Genomic DNA, 17,100 nt, shown 5'->3' with positions numbered 1-17,100 from the left:
CCTTTATCGTACACTAAAATTTTGTGTGTCCTTGGGCCTATTTCTAGTCTGTTTCGCCGTCTGTCTGTCTACTCATGAGTCAGTGCTACACTGGTGTAATTACGGAGGATTTAGAGCAGGCTTTAGTGCCTGGTAGCTTCTCTAGTAGCTTTTCTGTATCAGGGTTTTTCATAGCCATTCTTGCATTTTATACTTTTAGATTTTAAAACAATTGTTTTTATTTTTAAATAACAAAAAGTTTTTTTTATTTTTTATTATATTTAAATAATAAAATTATTTTATGTTTTAAAATTAATAGATTTATTTAATTTGTTTATTAGTTTTGAGATGGAGTCTCACCCTGTCGCCCAGGCTGCAGTGCAGTGGCGCAGTCTTGGCTCACTACAGCCTCTGCCTCCCAGGTTCAAGCCATTGCCTCCACCTCCCAAGTAGCTGGGATTACAGGCGCCTACCACCATGCCCAGCTAATTTTTGTATTTTTGGTAGAGACGGGGTTTCACCGTGTTGGCCATGCTGGTCTTGAACTCCTGATCTCAGGTGATCCACCCACTTTGGCCCCGCAAGGTGCTGGGATTACAGGCGTGAGCCATTGCGCCTGACCAATAGATTTATTTTTTTAGAGCAGTTTTAGGTTTACAGAAAAATTGAGTGGGAACTACAGAGTTCCCATTATACCTCCTCTGCCCCAACCCTTCCCAAATACATTCTCCCCTATTATTAACATTTCGTGTTAGTGTACAAGAGGTACATTTGTTATAGTTGATAAGCCAATATCGATAATATTTTTATTAGTCCATACTTTATGTAAGAGTTCACAGTTCCGTGGATTTTGATTGATACATAGTGTCATGTATCAAACAGTATAGTGTCATACAGAAGAGTGTCACCCCTCTAAAAATCATCTGTGCTCTTCTTCTCATCCTTCCCTCAGCCTCAGGCAACCACTAATCTTTACAGTGTCTCTATCAGTTTGCCTGTTTCAGAATATCACATAGTTGGAACCATGCAGTGTGTAGCTTTTTCAGACTGGCTTCCTCCTCTTAGCAGTATGCATCGAAGGCTCTTCCCTGTGCAATTTTATTTTTCCCCATGAATTTTTACTGACTTTTCTAACAAAAGCTCGTTGATGTTTTTGTTGGGATAATGTTAAGTACGTAAGTGAGCTGAGAGAGAGCCAATGTCTGGATAATGCCGAACCCTTTCCAAGAAAAGGGGATATTTTATTTGTTGAGTCATTTAGAGTGTTTTAGGAGTGTGTGAAGTTTTCTTCATATAGGTGTTGTACATTTCTTGTTAAGTTTATTCCTTGGTAGTTTTTTCTCTTCTGTTGCTACTATAAATGAGGTTTCCCCTTCCTTCCATCCTATCTTCCAACTGGTCACTGTTTGTGTCTGTGAAGGCTGTGGACCCGAGCTTAAGAACTTGATTCTTGCAGGTCTGCAGAGCAGCTTGAAGCAGGTGGTAGACTGGGTTCTGGGCCAGCTTTGCCCCAGCTGCCCAGGGAGCCTTGGACCTGTGACACCCCTCCTCTACCTCTCACCTTAATTTTCTTTCTTCCAGAATGAGGGGCTGGATTAAATGTACACCATTTCCCAGAGTGTGATTCCAGCAAAAACAAAACCGATTTGTGTTTTTACTTCTCTGTCTTCCCTTTGATCGTAAAAATCAAATGCTCCTTCCCTGCTGCAGCCTATAGAGCTGGACTGCATGTACCCAGCCTCCCTACATGCCCTGGCCTTGTCAAATGCAACCTTTACATAAATGGAAAATGTCTCTGGCCTGTCTGCAGGAACCAGAATGGGGAGGGGACTAGCTTGTTTGTACGCCTGCTCATCCATTGATTTAATTGTTTATTCATTCATTCATGGATTCCGTCAAGTATTTGTCAGGTGCTTCCCATGTGCCATTCAAGAGGGGTGCAGCACACTGACTTTGAACTCTCTGCCTGTAGTCTAGCACGATCTCAAACTGTGGGGAGTGCTGCAGGGTGCTCTGGGCGAGGGGGATTAGTGATACCTGCCTTGGAGTTGGAGAAGGCTTCTTGGAGGAGGTGTCATTTGAGCCAAGACCTGAACGTTCAGTAGGCGTTATCCAGGTGAGGAATGAAGGGAAATATGTTTTGGGCAGAGGAACAGCGTGTGCCGAGGTCTGGAGTGGGGAAAGGGCTCCATCTGTTGAGTGAACTGAGAGATGGCAAGTATGGATGGATTGGAAAAAAAGCAGTGGGGGAGGGAGGTGTGAGATGGGTTGGGAAGCTAAGGCCCCTTTCAGGCTAGGTAGAGGAGCTTGAAAGCTACTGGGGAATTTTAAAGGAGGGTGTGACAAGATCAGATTTGCAGTTTAAATGAATCTGTCTTCTGCATAAGGAAAGTATTGGGCAGGGTGGTGAGAGTGGAAGCAGGGACTCCACTTAGGAGGCTGCGGTAATGATCCAGGTGAGAGACGAGGATGGCTGGGATCCGAGTGGAGTTAGTGAAGGTGGAGGGTTCTTTTGGAAGGGAAGGTAAAATCCATTGGGCTGATGATGGATCCAGTGGGTTTGGAATTTTAGGATTGAGCAATGAGATGAGGAGCCCTGGAGAAGGACCAGGCTTGGAGGAAAGAATTGGAGAAGGTCAGGGGTTTGATCTGGGGCTGTGTTTAGGCTTGTTCAGGATGGTCGCCATTAGACACATGTGGCTAGTGAAATGGAACTTGTGTGACTGGGGGAGTGAATTTTTAATTTTATTATAAATTTAAATAGTAGTTGCTAATCTCTTGGACAACCTAGTTATAGAACATTTCCATTACTGCAGGTCTGGGTCTCAGAATAGCAATTGGTTTGGCTTCAAATCCTGCTCTGCTACTTCCTTGCTGGGTGTCCTTGGGCTAGTAACTTCACCTCTCTGAGCCTCACTGCTGTCATCTATGAAACACGGACCCTTCCATGTCTCAGGTGGTGCCTATTAAGTTCAGAGCTAAACTGTACAAGATAGCTGGCCTAAGTGAGGCACTTGGAGGTTGGTAGTTGTTATTCTTTCTGTGTTTCACCTCTGTAGTTTCTCTAAGTTTACTTTGGAAGCCAGATTTTCCTGTGGGAAGAACTCGGGTTTGACCTTGGGCAAGTTCTTTTCCCTTTCTGGCCTCAGTTTTGATTGATGGCTGGGCTAGAGCAGGCCTTCATTGAAGCTGCCTGTGTGGTGAATACAGTAAGCAGGTACTGACAACGGATCTGCCAGTGTCAGAAGAGGGAACTAGAAGGAAGCATGGACCATATTGGGAGTCAGTGTGCCTTAGCCTTGCCGGGTCCATCCACAGGGTTTTTGGTTAGGTTCTGCCTTGTGAGAGCTCTAAACCAGAGAGGGTTGGGTGTAGAGCTCACCCAGACCCAGCCCATACCGAGCTTGCTCCAGGAACCTTCTTCGTGATTACCTGCATCTTTTTATTTTCTTTTTCAAAATATGGACAAGGTTTACTGACTTCTGAACTGTTGGGAAAAACTAATGTCTCATTAAAACTGCATTGCTCACTTGTAATGAAAGAAAAAAAAACAGCCCATTAAAGTTTTATACCTGACATGGAAAACTATTAAAGATTCATAATTGCAATAAAACTCTTTAATAGAATTTGAATTTTCCTTGTGATAATGCTGCAGTCAACAGGGTCCTCCCTTGAAGCCGCAAGATCCGTTTTAACATAGACTTGGGAGGGTGCTGAAGGCAATCTGAAATCGGCTTCTTTCAGGCCTTCCCAGCGTGGCTGGTGCAGGTGCACGCGGCCTGGGAGGATGGATTCCCGTCTCCCAGCTCAGCCTGGGGATCAGGTTGTTGGCAGGCTTCTCTCCTAACAACTTCTGGCGAGGGAGCTTGAAGCTATTGCCATTCCGCCACAGGTTCTTCCTGCCAGTTCCCTTCATCGGGCATGAATACAGCACCTACTGAGTGCATGGCTTAAAGCCCAGGCTGGGAGGGGTAAGAAGTACAAGAAGGGCAGGTTAACTTTTCTTAAAGGAGAGGGTGGTATTGGTTTGTGCAGGGGCCTTGCTGGCTGGTAGAATGAAGGCCAGATCCCAGCTCTTGTTACTCTACTTCCTGTCCTCAGCTTCCTCATCTGTAAAATGGGGTTAACGATATGAGCTTCATGGGTGTGGCCAACGTGTGTGGGTCAGTGGAAGCCAAAGGCAGGGCCCTGGGGAAGGTAGGTGGAAAGGTAGGGGGTGGCACTGAGAGACACTCTAGAGGTAGAATTGCTTGATTTGGTTGGTGAGTGATCAATTGGTGAATTCAGAGATAAGCATGACTTTCAAAAATGCATTTATTGCATTGTGACCCCGTGGAGACCCATGCAGTTGCTGTATGTTAGCTACTTGTTTATGTGCTTCATACTTGTTCATTCGGTAAATATTTATTGAGCACCTATTATGTGCCAGACCGTGTTTTAAGTGTTGGCAATACACTGGGGAATGTATTAACTCATTTATCAATCAGGTACTGATGTTATCTCCATTTTCCAGAGGAGGTAACTGAGGCACAGAGAAGTGAAGTCAATTACCCAAGGTCACACAGTGAGTAAGTGGCAGAGTGTAGAATTAGTCAGAGACTCCTGGGTCTGTGCTCAGAAACACACACCAGATGGCCACTGGCGTACTTTGCGCAACACACTAGCTGTTAGTGGTCTTGTTCCCATTTTGGGAAGGAAGGCTTAGAACAATGAAATTATTTTCCTCAGGTCTCTTAGAGACTAAGAGGGGACTGTTAACTCAGCGAGGTCTACTGAGTGTTTCTGCTGTTCCAAGGGCCTCCTCTCCTCCTGGGGGCTCCTGCACCTGCCCCAGACCTAAGGGAAGTGAATTCTCTGCTTCCTGGTGGTTGGCCAATTTCAGGGAAATCAGTATCCTGTCCTTATCGAAGCCCCACCGTGCTCTTCTCAGAGCGTCTGAACATGAGCCAGTCGCTCAGTGGGCTGTGGATGATGGAGGAGTCTTTCCTCTGCCTTAAAATGAAGGGCATTCCATGGTCCACCCTTCACTCCTCCATCAGTGGTGACAAATAGGATGCCCATGGTGACAAATAAAATAAAGCTGCCTTTATTCATTTATCCTTCCGTGTCCTCCTCATCAGTGCCCTGCAAGCAAGCTGAGCAATATTAGACACTCGATCACACTTGGCACCTGTCTCTCCTATTTCCAGCACGTCCTGTCCCAGTGAGCTCTGGTGGAGGGATGTGAGTGTTTCCACGGTTTGTCCCAGGGTCTGGGCTTTGCCGTTGCCTCGTTTTGTGGCCCTAGACATGTCCCTGTGCTTTCTGGGCCTTGGTCTCTGCATCTATAAGAGACGCCTTGGAAGGCCCCGATGGATACAGCATCTTTGCCTCTATTTTCTGTTTTATTTTCCTGTGCCGTCTAACTCTGAGTTGGCTTCGGTGGGTAGGAAAAAGCCACATTGCAATGAACAAACAAACAGAGCTCTTAGTTTTCTTTGGGAAAGAGTGAGAGTAAGATCTTTAAACATGCTGCCTCCAAATTCACATCACACCAACCAAAGGGAAAGGGGAAGCAAACAGAAGTGAGACCAAGAGAGGAGGAAGGCCAGGTTCCCCCATCTGTTCACCGTTTCCTAAGCATCTCCCGCATGCCAGTGCTGTGCTGGGATGAAGGTGGCATAGGGTGGTAGGAAGAAGATGAGAAGATTGGGCTCAAAGGCTGGTTCATTTGTTTACTTCCAGTACGACCAGTGACCTTGAGCAAGTCGCTCAACATTTCTGAACCTGTCTCCTCCATTTGGAAGAGAAGCGCATGAGAAGCCATGGAGAGCCTCACGTGTCTCAGGCTCTGTGCAGGGTGGTCCCATTTGATTCTCACAGCTACCTGGGAACTGGTGGTAGTATCATGCCCATCTTACAGATGACAAAACTGAGACTCAGGTTGTACTTGAGAGCTGTGTGGGACCACTCAGCTGCTATGTCATGGTTGCCTGGCTTTAAAACTAGAGGCTGCAGTGTAGGGATGGGACTCCACACTCCACTGGCCACATGGGGTGACACTAGGACACTAGCAGCAGGGAAGACACCAGACTTGGTTGAAAATGGTTTGTGGACTCTACATCACAGTGAGCATGTAGACTGCTCTTCTGACAGGGCTCCTAGACCCGGGGAAGCTTTCCAACAAGTAGAGGAAAAGGGAGCGAGCTGGACACAGAGAAATGGGAGCCACTCAAAACCAACTCAGATGCTGCGGAGGGCCCCGTGGAGACCCTGAAGCCGGTCCCACCTAGCACTTTGGTTTGAACACAGGCTCTGGAGGAAGAAGAAACAGGAGAGGATTGAAAAGAGACTGGGAAGATGGGCTTACATGCCCCAGTACATCAGGGTTTCCCAAGTGTGACTCCCATTTCACAGCCGTTCCCTAGCCGGATTGCACAGGAATCCATGCTGCCTCTTCAAATCTGGTAGGGAGGTATTTACTTAACAGGCATGAGGACAATATGACTAGCACAGCCAACCTGGGATTTCACGCTTATTAACGCCTAGGATGAGGCTGAAGTAAGTGGGATGCTGGGTAATTCCCGGGACTCAGGTTGCATAAGTGCCAGGTGCCAGGCTCAGGGTGAGGGAAGTGACCTAAGTTTGGAAGCCACAACACTAAATCAGCCCCCTCAAGAGCCACAGGCCCCAGAAGTGACTGATAACTCCACCCCAGGGTGGCTAGATTTTCAGTAATAAAAATACAGGATGCTCATTTAAATTTGAGTGCAGATAAACAATGAATAAAATGTTTTCAGTATATATATGCCCTATGCAATATTTGGGACATACATATATTTTTAAAGCATTTGTTTATCTGAAATTCAAGTTTAACTGGGCATGCTATATTTTATCCAGCAATCTTCCCCCAGCCTCATAGAAGGCCAGGTCGATGCTCATGGAATTGAGTTGTCACCTCCCCTCACTGCCCTCCTGGCCTGGACCCATAGGAAGAGGCTTACGTACAGAAGGATGCCCTTACATAGCTGGTCTCTTGGATGCCAGTTCCTTTAATTAAACTGCAGGGATGAAATAAAGTATGTTAAAGGAAAGATTAAAATTGATTCCCTTAGCGCAATGAAAGCAAAAGCTATTGAGCGGGATACTTAAGGAAACAAAGCACTTCCGCGATGAAGAGTGCAGCCAGCTCCAGCTCAGAGCAGCAGGTGGAAGTGGAGAAGATTCCTGCCCGGCAGAGATGAGAGGTGGAGCTGCCACATGGGGAGGTGGTTTAGCAAGTTGGGTGCCAGCGAGCCCAGCAGGAACGAGTTTCTCCTCACAGTGAGGCCTGAGTACCTGGGAGAGCTGCACAGCTCTGCCTCTTAGCATCAGAGAAAGCCAGCTGGGAGAGAGAGGGGAGGAGGGAACTGCAGAGGTGAGATAGGGATGGGGAGTATCCACACCTGCATGCATAAGCACTGACTGAGTGCCTGCTGGGTACCAAGCCCTGAGCCAGGTGTTGGGTCTTGTCTCAAGCTCTTTACGGGGAGACCAACCGGGGTTGCCTAAGTTCTCAAGGGCCCTGGCTTCTCAACCAGGGAGCTCAGAGACATAGAAAGGGAGAAAGAGAATTGCAGATATTGCTGGGGACATTGTGAAAGCATGTGGCATTGAGATGCTGCTGACTATAAATATTTGGAGAAGGACAACCCTGGGCTAGGACTCCCTTTTTACTCCCAATGAAAGTGAGGCACAAAAGCTATTGTGGGTTTTGTGGGGCCTTGTGGTAGAGTTAGGATTTGAACCCAGGTCTGATTGTCTTTGAAACCCTTAATCATAGTGCTTTGCTTTGCTTCCTTCTAGACTGTGAGGGGTCATGAGAGGTGTTTAAGCAGGGAGAGATGTCATCAAAACAAAAAGTTGATGAAATTAATCTGACACTAGTGGGGCACGGTGGCTCACGCCTGTAATCCCAGCACTTTGGGAGGCCAACCAGGTGGATCGCCTGAGCACAGGAGTTTGAGACCAGTCTGGGCAACATGGCAAAACCCCGTCTCTGCTAAAATACAAAAAGTTAGCTGGGCGTGGTGGTATGCGCCTGTAGTCCCAGCTACTCAGGAAGCTGAGGCAGGAGAATTGCTTGAACCCAGGAGGTGGAGGTTGCAGTGAGCCAAGATTGCGCCACTGCACTCCAGCCTGGTAACAGAGGGAGACTCAGTCTCCAAGAAAAAAAAAAAAAAGGAAATTAATCTGGTACTATGTCTGTGGCCAGTTTAGATGTAAATGCACAGTGAGGAGGATGCCAGCTCGGGAATGTGGGAGGGAGCAGGTAGGAACCCAGGTCAGGGGGCTGATGGGGGTGGAGGACGGGGTTTGCTGAAGGATCTGCTCAGGGGGGTAAAGGTGGAGTTGATGATGGGATGAAGTTTTCAGATCTGGCTGCTACAGGCAGGGAAAGGATGACAGCGCAGTAGCTTTGGACACGCTGGATTTGAAGCGATATCACATGGTCCCCAAACAGCGCTCCGGGCAGCAGCCCAGTAGTAGAAAGCAGAGGGGCCTTGGGGCTGGCCTGACCTGGGTGTGCAAATCCGCACTCCTTTTCAGTAGCACTGTGACCACAAACTATGTGCTTAACCTTTCTGAGCCTCAGTTTCCTCTCTAGTGAAATGGAGAGCCATGATACCTACTGTATAGGATGTTGGTGATAAGGAGAAAACACATAAAGAGACAAAGAAGGCTGGTGTAATGTACATCTCTGAGCTGCAGAAGAGATGGTCCTAGAGTTGGGATGGACGGAAATGCGTGTCTTTTTATTAATCTGATTTTTTTTTTTTTAAGACAGAGTCTTGCTCTGTCACCCAGCCAGGCTGGAGTGCAGTGGCACAATGTCGGCTCACTGCAGTCTCTGCCTCCGAGGTTCAAGCGATCCTCCCGCCTCAGCCTCCCGAGCAGCTGGGACTACAGGCGCACCACCTCGCTGGGCTAATTTTTGTACTTTTAGTAGAGATGGCGTTTTGCCATGTTGGCCAGGCTGGTCTCGAACTCCTGACCTCAAGTGATCTGCCCACCTCAGCCTCCCAAAGTGCTGGAATTACAGGCATGAGCCGCAATGCCCGGCCTCATCTGATGATCTTTTTAATTGAATTCCTACTGTGTGCTGGGCCCTGGGGAGACAGTGTGGAGAGGCTGAGGGGAAACTCAGTCATCACACAAAGCTGAGCTCACCCTTGATCGTGAGCTAAATGGAACAGGAACAGGTTATCCTGCTCAGTGCAAGCATCCCAGCGCACAGTAGGCATGCAGTAAATGGTAGTGAATGCTTGAAATGCAGCACAGACCCCACTCTGTTAGGGTCACGGAGGCAGAGGCAGCAAGCCTCCCCTGAGCATGTCAAAGCCGGTGCAGAGGGGAGAGGTCAAGTCTGTCTTTGTAACCACTTTCTATACTGGAAACTCCCAACTGGGGTGAGGCATTCAAGAAAAGGCAGGGAACTGGGGAGCAGGGTTTTGATACTCAGTTTTGTCATCCCATCTTCTTTTCTCCCAAGCTCGCATTTGTCTTACCTTTTCCAAATCTTTGAAAAATGCTGGCTAAACCTAGGGGAGTTGATTATGTGCTCTCAGCAGGCCGGGAAACTGGGGAGAAAGAAAAACAGCCAAAAATAACCAGCATTACGAGGCTGCCCTTCAAGGCCTTAGTAGCACGTGACCCTGGGCAGCCCTTTCCCATCCTTGGACATCAGTTGACCCATTTCTGAAAGGAACCCCGAGTTTAAAGGTGCGGTCCCATCATACCCTGCAGCATCTTCCCTTTCAGCCCCTTCTATTTTTGTCACATATTTGTTTTTATTGGAAGGTTAGTTTTATTTTTGCCTCTATTTTTAAATTCCTTCATTAAAAGTAATTTTTTTAAGAGAGAGGATCTTGCTCAGTTGTCCAGGCTGGAGTATGGTGGTGCAATCAAAGTTCACAGCAGCCTCGAACTCCTGGACTCAAGCGATCCTCCTGCCTCAGACTCCCGAGTAGCTAAGGACTACAGGCACACACCACTGTGCCTCGCTATTATTATTATTTTTAATAATAAAAATAGTCTCACTATTGCCCAGGCTGGTCTGCAACTACTGGGCTTAAGCAGTCCTCCCACCTCATTCTTCCAAAGCTCTGGGATTACAGGCATGAGCCACTGTACCTGCCAGAAATATTTTTTTTAATTACAAAATAAAGCTGCTGCTTGTAAGAATCTAAGCCATATGTACTGCTTTAACAGAAAGCTAGTTTTCTCATTTATTGCTCTTTCTTTTAGTAGATTAAAGTGTTGTTTACATTTTAAGGTAATATAAGAATGCGTGGTTGAGGTAAAAACCTCAACAATGTAAAAATGTAGGAGGGAAATTACGGATGTCCGCCTTCATGGCTTGCCTCATCCTACCCCAGCTTCACCCCCACCTTGGCCCTGAGATGACTGTTGTTTCTAGTAAGGGGACCCTTGGGAATGTCATCGTAGACCCACCCACCCCTCAAAGCCATTGCTGAGTCATGGGGATGTGCCCCCTTTTAATGACAAGAGCATGGACTCTGGGTCAGGATCAGAAGGCCAGCACTGCTGTTGACTTGCTGTGTGACCCTCAGGCATCCGCATATCCTCTCTGATCCTGGATGACCTCCTTGGCAGGCTGGCCCAGAGGAGAACTGGGATCTGGGCTGTGAAGTCCCTAGCGTGAATCCTGCAAACAGCCCAGGTGACTGTGTTGTGTGGTGGTCTTGGCAGGTTGGGGACCAGATTCTGGAAGTGAATGGGTGGAGCTTTCTCAACATCCTACACGACGAGGCGGTCAGGCTGCTTAAGTCATCTCGGCACCTCATCCTGACAGTGAAGGACGTCGGGAGGCTGCCCCACGCCCGCACCACTGTGGACGAGACCAAGTGGATCGCCAGTTCCCGGATCGGGGAGACCATGGCAAACTCGGCAGGGTCTGGCCACTCTGCTCGCTCCGATCTCCAGACCCCAGGCCATTTCTGAAAGCCAGTGATAGCCACTTCCCATCCCTCCACCACCCTGGCTCTCCTCTCAGCCTGCAGTCCCCACACCAGGGCCCTCCACTGTCAGGGCATGACCTGGGCACATCCCTCTCCTCTCTTGGCCTCAGTTTCCCCACAGAAAGCTGAAATACACATCCAATTGTCTCATTCTTTATTTGTCCCCAGGCAAATTACTTAACTCATTCTTCAGACCTTAACTGCTTCATCTAAAAAGTGGGGACCATAACCCTGCCCTCATCCCATATCTATCTGTGCAGGTGAAAGGGAGGGAGAGGGAAAGAGAGAGATGCTTTGGGGTGTATTTGGCCAGAGGCCACCAGGCTGGATCCCATGAAGAAATCTGGGTGAGAGGGTCTTAAAGTCATAAACTAAGATCCAGTTGCCAGGTGTCTGCATAGTTGCCAACAGTGTAATGTGCCACCTTTTGATCTTCATCAGAAATCTTAGCCCGGTGGCCCCCTGGCCAAATACACCACAGATCATCTCTCTCTCTCTCTCTCTCTCTCTCTCTCTCTCTCTCTCTCTCTGTGTGTGTGTGTGTGTGTGTGTCTCCCCCTTCCCTTCCTTTCACCTGATTAGTATTAAACATTTTTAAAGTTACCTGCCAACATCTATAAAGACACCAGGTTTTCTATAAAAAAAAACTGGATTTCTGGATGCTTCTTAAAATCAGGAAGTCTGGCAGCCTGAGCCCACATGGGCTGGAGCTGAGCCGCACCTGCAAGTTGCATCTGGGATCTCCAGTTCACTGGCCCCTAAGCTCCTGAGGGTTGGCCCGACCCTGAGGTTGCCAGTCAATCACTATTTCTTCCCTCCACTCCTTGTGTTACCTGCCTGGTCCTGCGGGGTTGGCAACGACTCAAGAGCCCACCCTGGGTGGTTTTGGAGGTGCCGTCCACACTGCTGATTGGGAGACTGGAAGCTGCCAGTCTGTCCAGAGTTTCATTTACCCCTGAGTAGCCCCTAGACTGAACTGGCAGTGAGTGGCGGCCATGATGTATGGTTCTCTCGAAGCTTTGCTCTTCCTGCCCCGAGTCACCCTGTCCCTTGCCCATGCCCATTTGATCTGCTCAGATGCACAACTGGAGACGTGTGTCTTTCCCCACAGGTTTCTTGGCGATCTCACAACAGAAGGAATAAACAAGGTAGGGCATCCTCTAAGGGGTATCCTCTGCTTCCTCACAGCTCCCTGAGTGAGGAGGTCTGGCCAGCCAGAGGGTGCCGAGTGGCTTACACTTCCTCATTCTGATTGGGCAGCCCCTTATCTGCCCACCCCCCATCCCACTTATCTATGACTGACTGCTAGGTTCTGGGCACCACCCCGGCACCAGGGTTGATGGCAGTGAACAGAGCAGACCAGGTCCCTGCCCTCATGCAGGTTATACTCAGCGAAGGAGGTGTAAAGACAAAACAAATTCTAATTAAGAAAGATAGTACTATCAAGGCAAGGTACTGGGGGTTATGAGTGAGAGTAACAAATGAGACACCACACTTAGACGGGATGGAAGGGCAGAGGGGGAGTGGCATGGCCACTCGGCTCTACAACAGCTCAGAATTCCTGGGCTTCTGTCTTTCTGTCTTGCAGCCAGGATTTTACAAGGGCCCAGCCGGCTCCCAGGTGACCCTGAGCAGCCTGGGGAACCAGACACGCGTGCTGCTGGAGGAGCAGGCTCGGCACCTGCTGAACGAGCAGGAGCGCGCCACCATGGCCTACTACCTGGATGAGTACCGTGGCGGCAGCGTCTCCGTGGAGGCCCTCGTCATGGCCCTGTTCGAGCTGCTCAACACCCATGCCAAGGTGACCTGCACCGTGCCTCCCAACTGGCTTCAGCGTTTCCAGGGCTCTGCATCCTGCCCTGCCCCCGCTCCTTTGCTGAGAACCTACAAGGGGTCAGGCCTGAACTGAACCCTGGGCAGAGACCTGGGACTGAGGCAGCCTCCCACCCCTGGGAAGCTCACAGACTCCTGGGGGAAACAGACATTTAAAGCGCCCTGTGATTGGGGCCCTGTCGCAGTGGCTTCCAACGCTGAGTGCATAGAATCACCTGGATTGCTCTTAAAAGCGACACTCGGGCCCCATCCTAGGCTGGTTAACACCTCATATCTGGGGATGGGAGCCAGCCGTCAGTCATCTTCACAAGCCCTCCAGGTGACTGTGCTGTGCCACCAGCTTTGAGAACGCTGCTCCAAGCTGTTTGAGGTCCAGAAAGTGTACAAAGGAAGAGGTGGTGAAATCCACTGGGAAGGGTTATGTTTCGGAAGACTTAACAGAGGAAATAGGATTTGGAGACGAGTATTGGAAAGGGTATTCTGGGTGGAAGGGACGGACAGTCAGAGGCTTCGTGGCTTGAAATGTTATAGTGTGTCCAGGGAGTCACAGCCACGTGTGCTTGCCGAGAAGGTGACAGGGAAGCAGGCGTCAGATGATGTTAGGCCCGGTGTCCAGGTGACAGTGTTTGGCCTTTCTCTTGAGAGCACTGGGGAGCCAGACAGTTAAGGAGGGGAGGCAGGGTCAAGTTTGCATGCCAGTCCTTTGGGGGTAGCAGGACCCCTGTTCCACCTTCTGGTAGCGCTCCCTGCTGAGTGCCCCTTTTGTCCCTGCCTCCAGTTCTCACTCCTCTCTGAGGTGAGAGGCACCATTTCCCCGCAAGACCTAGAACGCTTCGACCACCTGGTGCTGAGGCGTGAGATTGAGTCCATGAAGGCGCGGCAGCCCCCAGGCCCCGGGGCTGGGGACACCTACTCCATGGTCTCCTACAGTGACACGGGTTCATCCACAGGCAGCCACGGCACCTCCACCACCGTCAGCTCGGCCAGGGTGAGCTTCCCCTGCCTTGATCCTGGCTTAGTAGCCAGGGCAGAGTTAAGATGCTGGCTTTGGAGTGAGACCAGCTTGAGTTCGAATCCCAGCACCACCACTTACCAGCTGTGTGCCTTGCCTCTCTGAGCCTCAGTTTCTTCATCTGTAAAAACCTAATAGTTGTTGAATGTCTACTGCATGCCAGGCATGGGCTCTCGGGGACAACAGGTGAACAGGAGAGATGTGGCCCTGCCTCCTGGGGCTTGCAGTCTGGGAAGCTGGGGAAGAAAGGTGAAAAAAAAAGTAGGTAATTAGGCAAATAGAAAAAGATCATTAGAATCCTTGGGAATGCCTCTGGCATGGTGCCCACTCCCGCTGGGCACTCAGTAGATGGTAGTGGACGTGGTAACTTGGACTGATTTTTATTCTCCTCAAGAGGCCACCCTTTTGTCTCTGGAGCCCAAGCCCAGCTTTACTTTTTTTTTTTTTTTTTTTCCTGAGATGGCGTCTTGCTCTGTCACATAGGCTGGAGTGCAGGGGCCCAATCTTGGCTCACTGCAACCTCCACCTCCCCAGGTCAAGCAATTCTTCTGCTTCAGCCTCTTGAGCAGCTGAGATTACAGGTGCCTACCACTACGACCAGCTAATTTTTGTATTTTTTGGTAGAGACAGGGTTTTGCCATGTTGGCCAGGCTGGTCTTGAACTGCTGACAACAGGAGATCCGCCCACCTCAGCCTCCAAAAGTGCTGGGATTACAGGTGTGAGCCACTGTGCCTGGCCCCAGTGTGACTTTCTTGTAGACTCACCAGCCCCCTAGCAAAGCATCTGGCCATCTCAGGGTATGGTTCTGCCCCCCTGGATGCCTGGAGGCAAATGAATCCCAGGAGGCCTTTGCAAGGAAGGGGCAGGAGGATATGCCTTGTTACCTGTCTTGGGAAACAACTGGTTATTAGGTCCATGCAGTGGAAGAGTCGGGGCTGGAGGTCAGGAGAGCTGGCTTGACCCCATACTCTCCTCTGTGCCCTTGTTTCTCACCTTGAGGTCATTCATCACCACTCTTCTATGGAAAGGGAGTGGGGAGAGTAATGTTTCTTAAGCAGGCAGTTGCTCCCAGATGCTGAACTGAGAGCTCTTTCTGGAGGAATCTCAGACTGGAGGCAGATACAGTGTTGGTTGTCTTGTTAAAGGGGAGAGTAGAAGCTCAGAAGTGTGCAGTGGTGGCCATGGTTGCAGACACAGGTGGTTAATAAGTGAGGATGAGCTTGCAGCCACCAGGAAATGGCCTGGGAGCATGAACCCTTCTCTTTTGCAAACTTGAACTCCTAGTGTGACTTTTCTTTAGCCCTGGGGTTCTAGGTTTCTGAAGGTGATTCTTTCATACTCTTTTACCTCTATCCTTCCCATCCTGAGTGGCCATCATTTCCAAGGGTGCTCATTTCCTTCCTGGGATATCCCCACAAGTTTCCCTGCATTCCTCTAGGGCTGGACATGGCTGCAGCAGAGGTAGTTTCATGTTCTGGGACAAGCAGATCACTTCTGGGGCAGGGAAGAGGCTGTCCTTCACCCCAGGCTCTGAGCACATACTTTGATATGGCATTTGGGTGAGGATCTGGTTTAAGGGTGCAGGTCCTTGGCCTGATGACTGTTTCTGTCTAAGATGGGCTTCACTGAGATTGGCCTTGATAATGTTCAGGCCTCAGCAGCCATGAGCCACTGCTCTGAAACCTGGGAAACTGCAGACTGTGCTTCTGCAATGGTCCGTTTAGAATCAGAGATGAAATATCCAGTGAGTGGGGTGGGATGTGTTTCGGTCTGGGAGGCAAGAGGTCTAGGTTTGAGCCCCAGCCTCTCTGGTCTTCAGTTTCTGCATGGATAAAATGGCCTGGGGTCCTTGCTGGTTCTGACTACAGCAGCCCGAAGCCCTGAGGGCAAATCAGGCTGGAGTGCCAGGAGTCGGGTGACTATCTTGCCTGGCAAGGGCTCTAGGCAGGGGTCAGTAGCCCCCAGCTCGGCACTGGCCCACAGCAACCTTGTCCCAGCTCTGGGGGCTCTCCCCTACCTGAGAAGCACCATCTGGGGCCAGTCCAGATCCCAGCTGTGGAAGTTGGCCCTGCTCTGCCAGGGGGGCTCTTACTGCAAGTTGGGGCATCCTGGGGAAGGCAGACCTCAGAAAGGCCATAGGATGGTTTTATACAGAGAGTTTTTCAGGACAGATGAAAAGGGTGGTCCTGAAGGTTTTCCCCAAGTTTCTGAGGTGGGAGCGACTCAGAATTTGTGACTGTGAAAGTCCATGGCCCACCACGTGGCTCATGCATGTCAGGATCAGGACTCACCTAGACCAGGATGAGCTCCTGGAGGTGATTCGAAGAGAAAACTGTGCAAGCAGGAAAGGCAGCGTGGAAAGGGCACTTGAGCTCGCGGTGCCTTGGTTTCCTCTTTTGCAGAGGGGCAGTGATACTACTTCCCCCAGCTTGTTGGGAGGATTAAATGAGAGGATGCCCATGGGTCCAGGGTGAGTAACCTGCTAGCACCAGCATCCCAGAAGTGCTGGCCACACCCCGAGGGCAGGTGCAGCCTCGGTTCTTTCGGACCCAGCCCCACCTGGCTGGGGAAAACTACCTGGAGATGGTACCCAGGGCCTTGGGGACCCGTGGAGGCTCTGGAAGGTGCGAGCGAGGCTGAGGGACTGCCACTGCCCCTCTGACCTTCATCCCACCCAGGTGCCCTCCACATGCACAGCCCAGAGCTACCTTCCACAGATTCAGCTTCTCTGATGTCACAGGGCTTGGGCCTCCCTGAAGTCCAGGCCTTCTCCAACAGAGGCTTCCAAACGGGGCCCTCCTTGAAGCTCCGCCTTTCGTTAGCAGGTGTGACCTCACACAATTCACTTCCCTTCTCTGAGCTTGTCTTTCTATCTGGGAATAGGGATCCCAGCCCCGCCCCAAAGTAAATGACTGTCTCCTGAAGGCCCTTCAGCAGGGACAAATGTCATTTCTTCAGAACAGTGGGGTCTCCCCTGTTTCCTTCAAGGAGGCAGGCAGAATGAAGGGGTGCTGGTCATGGCGGCAGGGTCTTTCCCTGCCCTCTCTCCTGTATTCCTCTCCAAAGCATTCAAGGTAAATAGAAAAGGGGTTTGGAGAATGTGTGGATTTTGCATGTGTGTGTGCGCGTGTGTGTTTGGGGAAGGGGTTGTTGTTGTTGCTGCACCCACCCATTCCCTAATATTTATTTGATGTATCTTTTCTTTTTGCCTTTTGCTCATCCTTCCTCCCCAGGAGCGGCTGCTGTGGCTTATAGACCTGATGGAGGTACCGTCC

General features: G+C 49.9%; 1 protein-coding gene across 8 annotated transcripts in view; it reads left to right on the top strand.

Annotated features, from left to right (window-relative positions):
- The window catches only part of LOC105487081 (whirlin), a 102,671-nt gene that overhangs the window by 67,236 nt on the left and 18,335 nt on the right, over positions 1–17,100 (top strand). For 4 of the 8 annotated variants that reach the window (XM_071078232.1, XM_024794564.2, XM_011750381.3 and 1 more), the window contains 5 exons: positions 10,711–10,913; positions 12,091–12,127; positions 12,568–12,780; positions 13,591–13,800; positions 17,059–17,091. In XM_071078232.1, coding sequence (XP_070934333.1) covers positions 10,711–10,913; positions 12,091–12,127; positions 12,568–12,780; positions 13,591–13,800; positions 17,059–17,091 — 696 coding nt within the window. The remainder of the gene's footprint in view (positions 1–10,710; positions 10,914–12,090; positions 12,128–12,567; positions 12,781–13,590; positions 13,801–17,058; positions 17,092–17,100) is intronic. The other 4 variants (XM_011750386.3, XM_011750385.3, XM_011750382.3 and 1 more) reach the window with 2 other exon arrangements.

The sequence above is a fragment of the Macaca nemestrina genome, chromosome 14, assembly GCF_043159975.1.
Source record: "Macaca nemestrina isolate mMacNem1 chromosome 14, mMacNem.hap1, whole genome shotgun sequence".
Lineage (NCBI taxonomy): Eukaryota > Metazoa > Chordata > Mammalia > Primates > Cercopithecidae > Macaca > Macaca nemestrina.
Note: the sequence above shows the minus strand (reverse complement) of the source record. Positions and strands in the feature narration are given on the sequence as shown.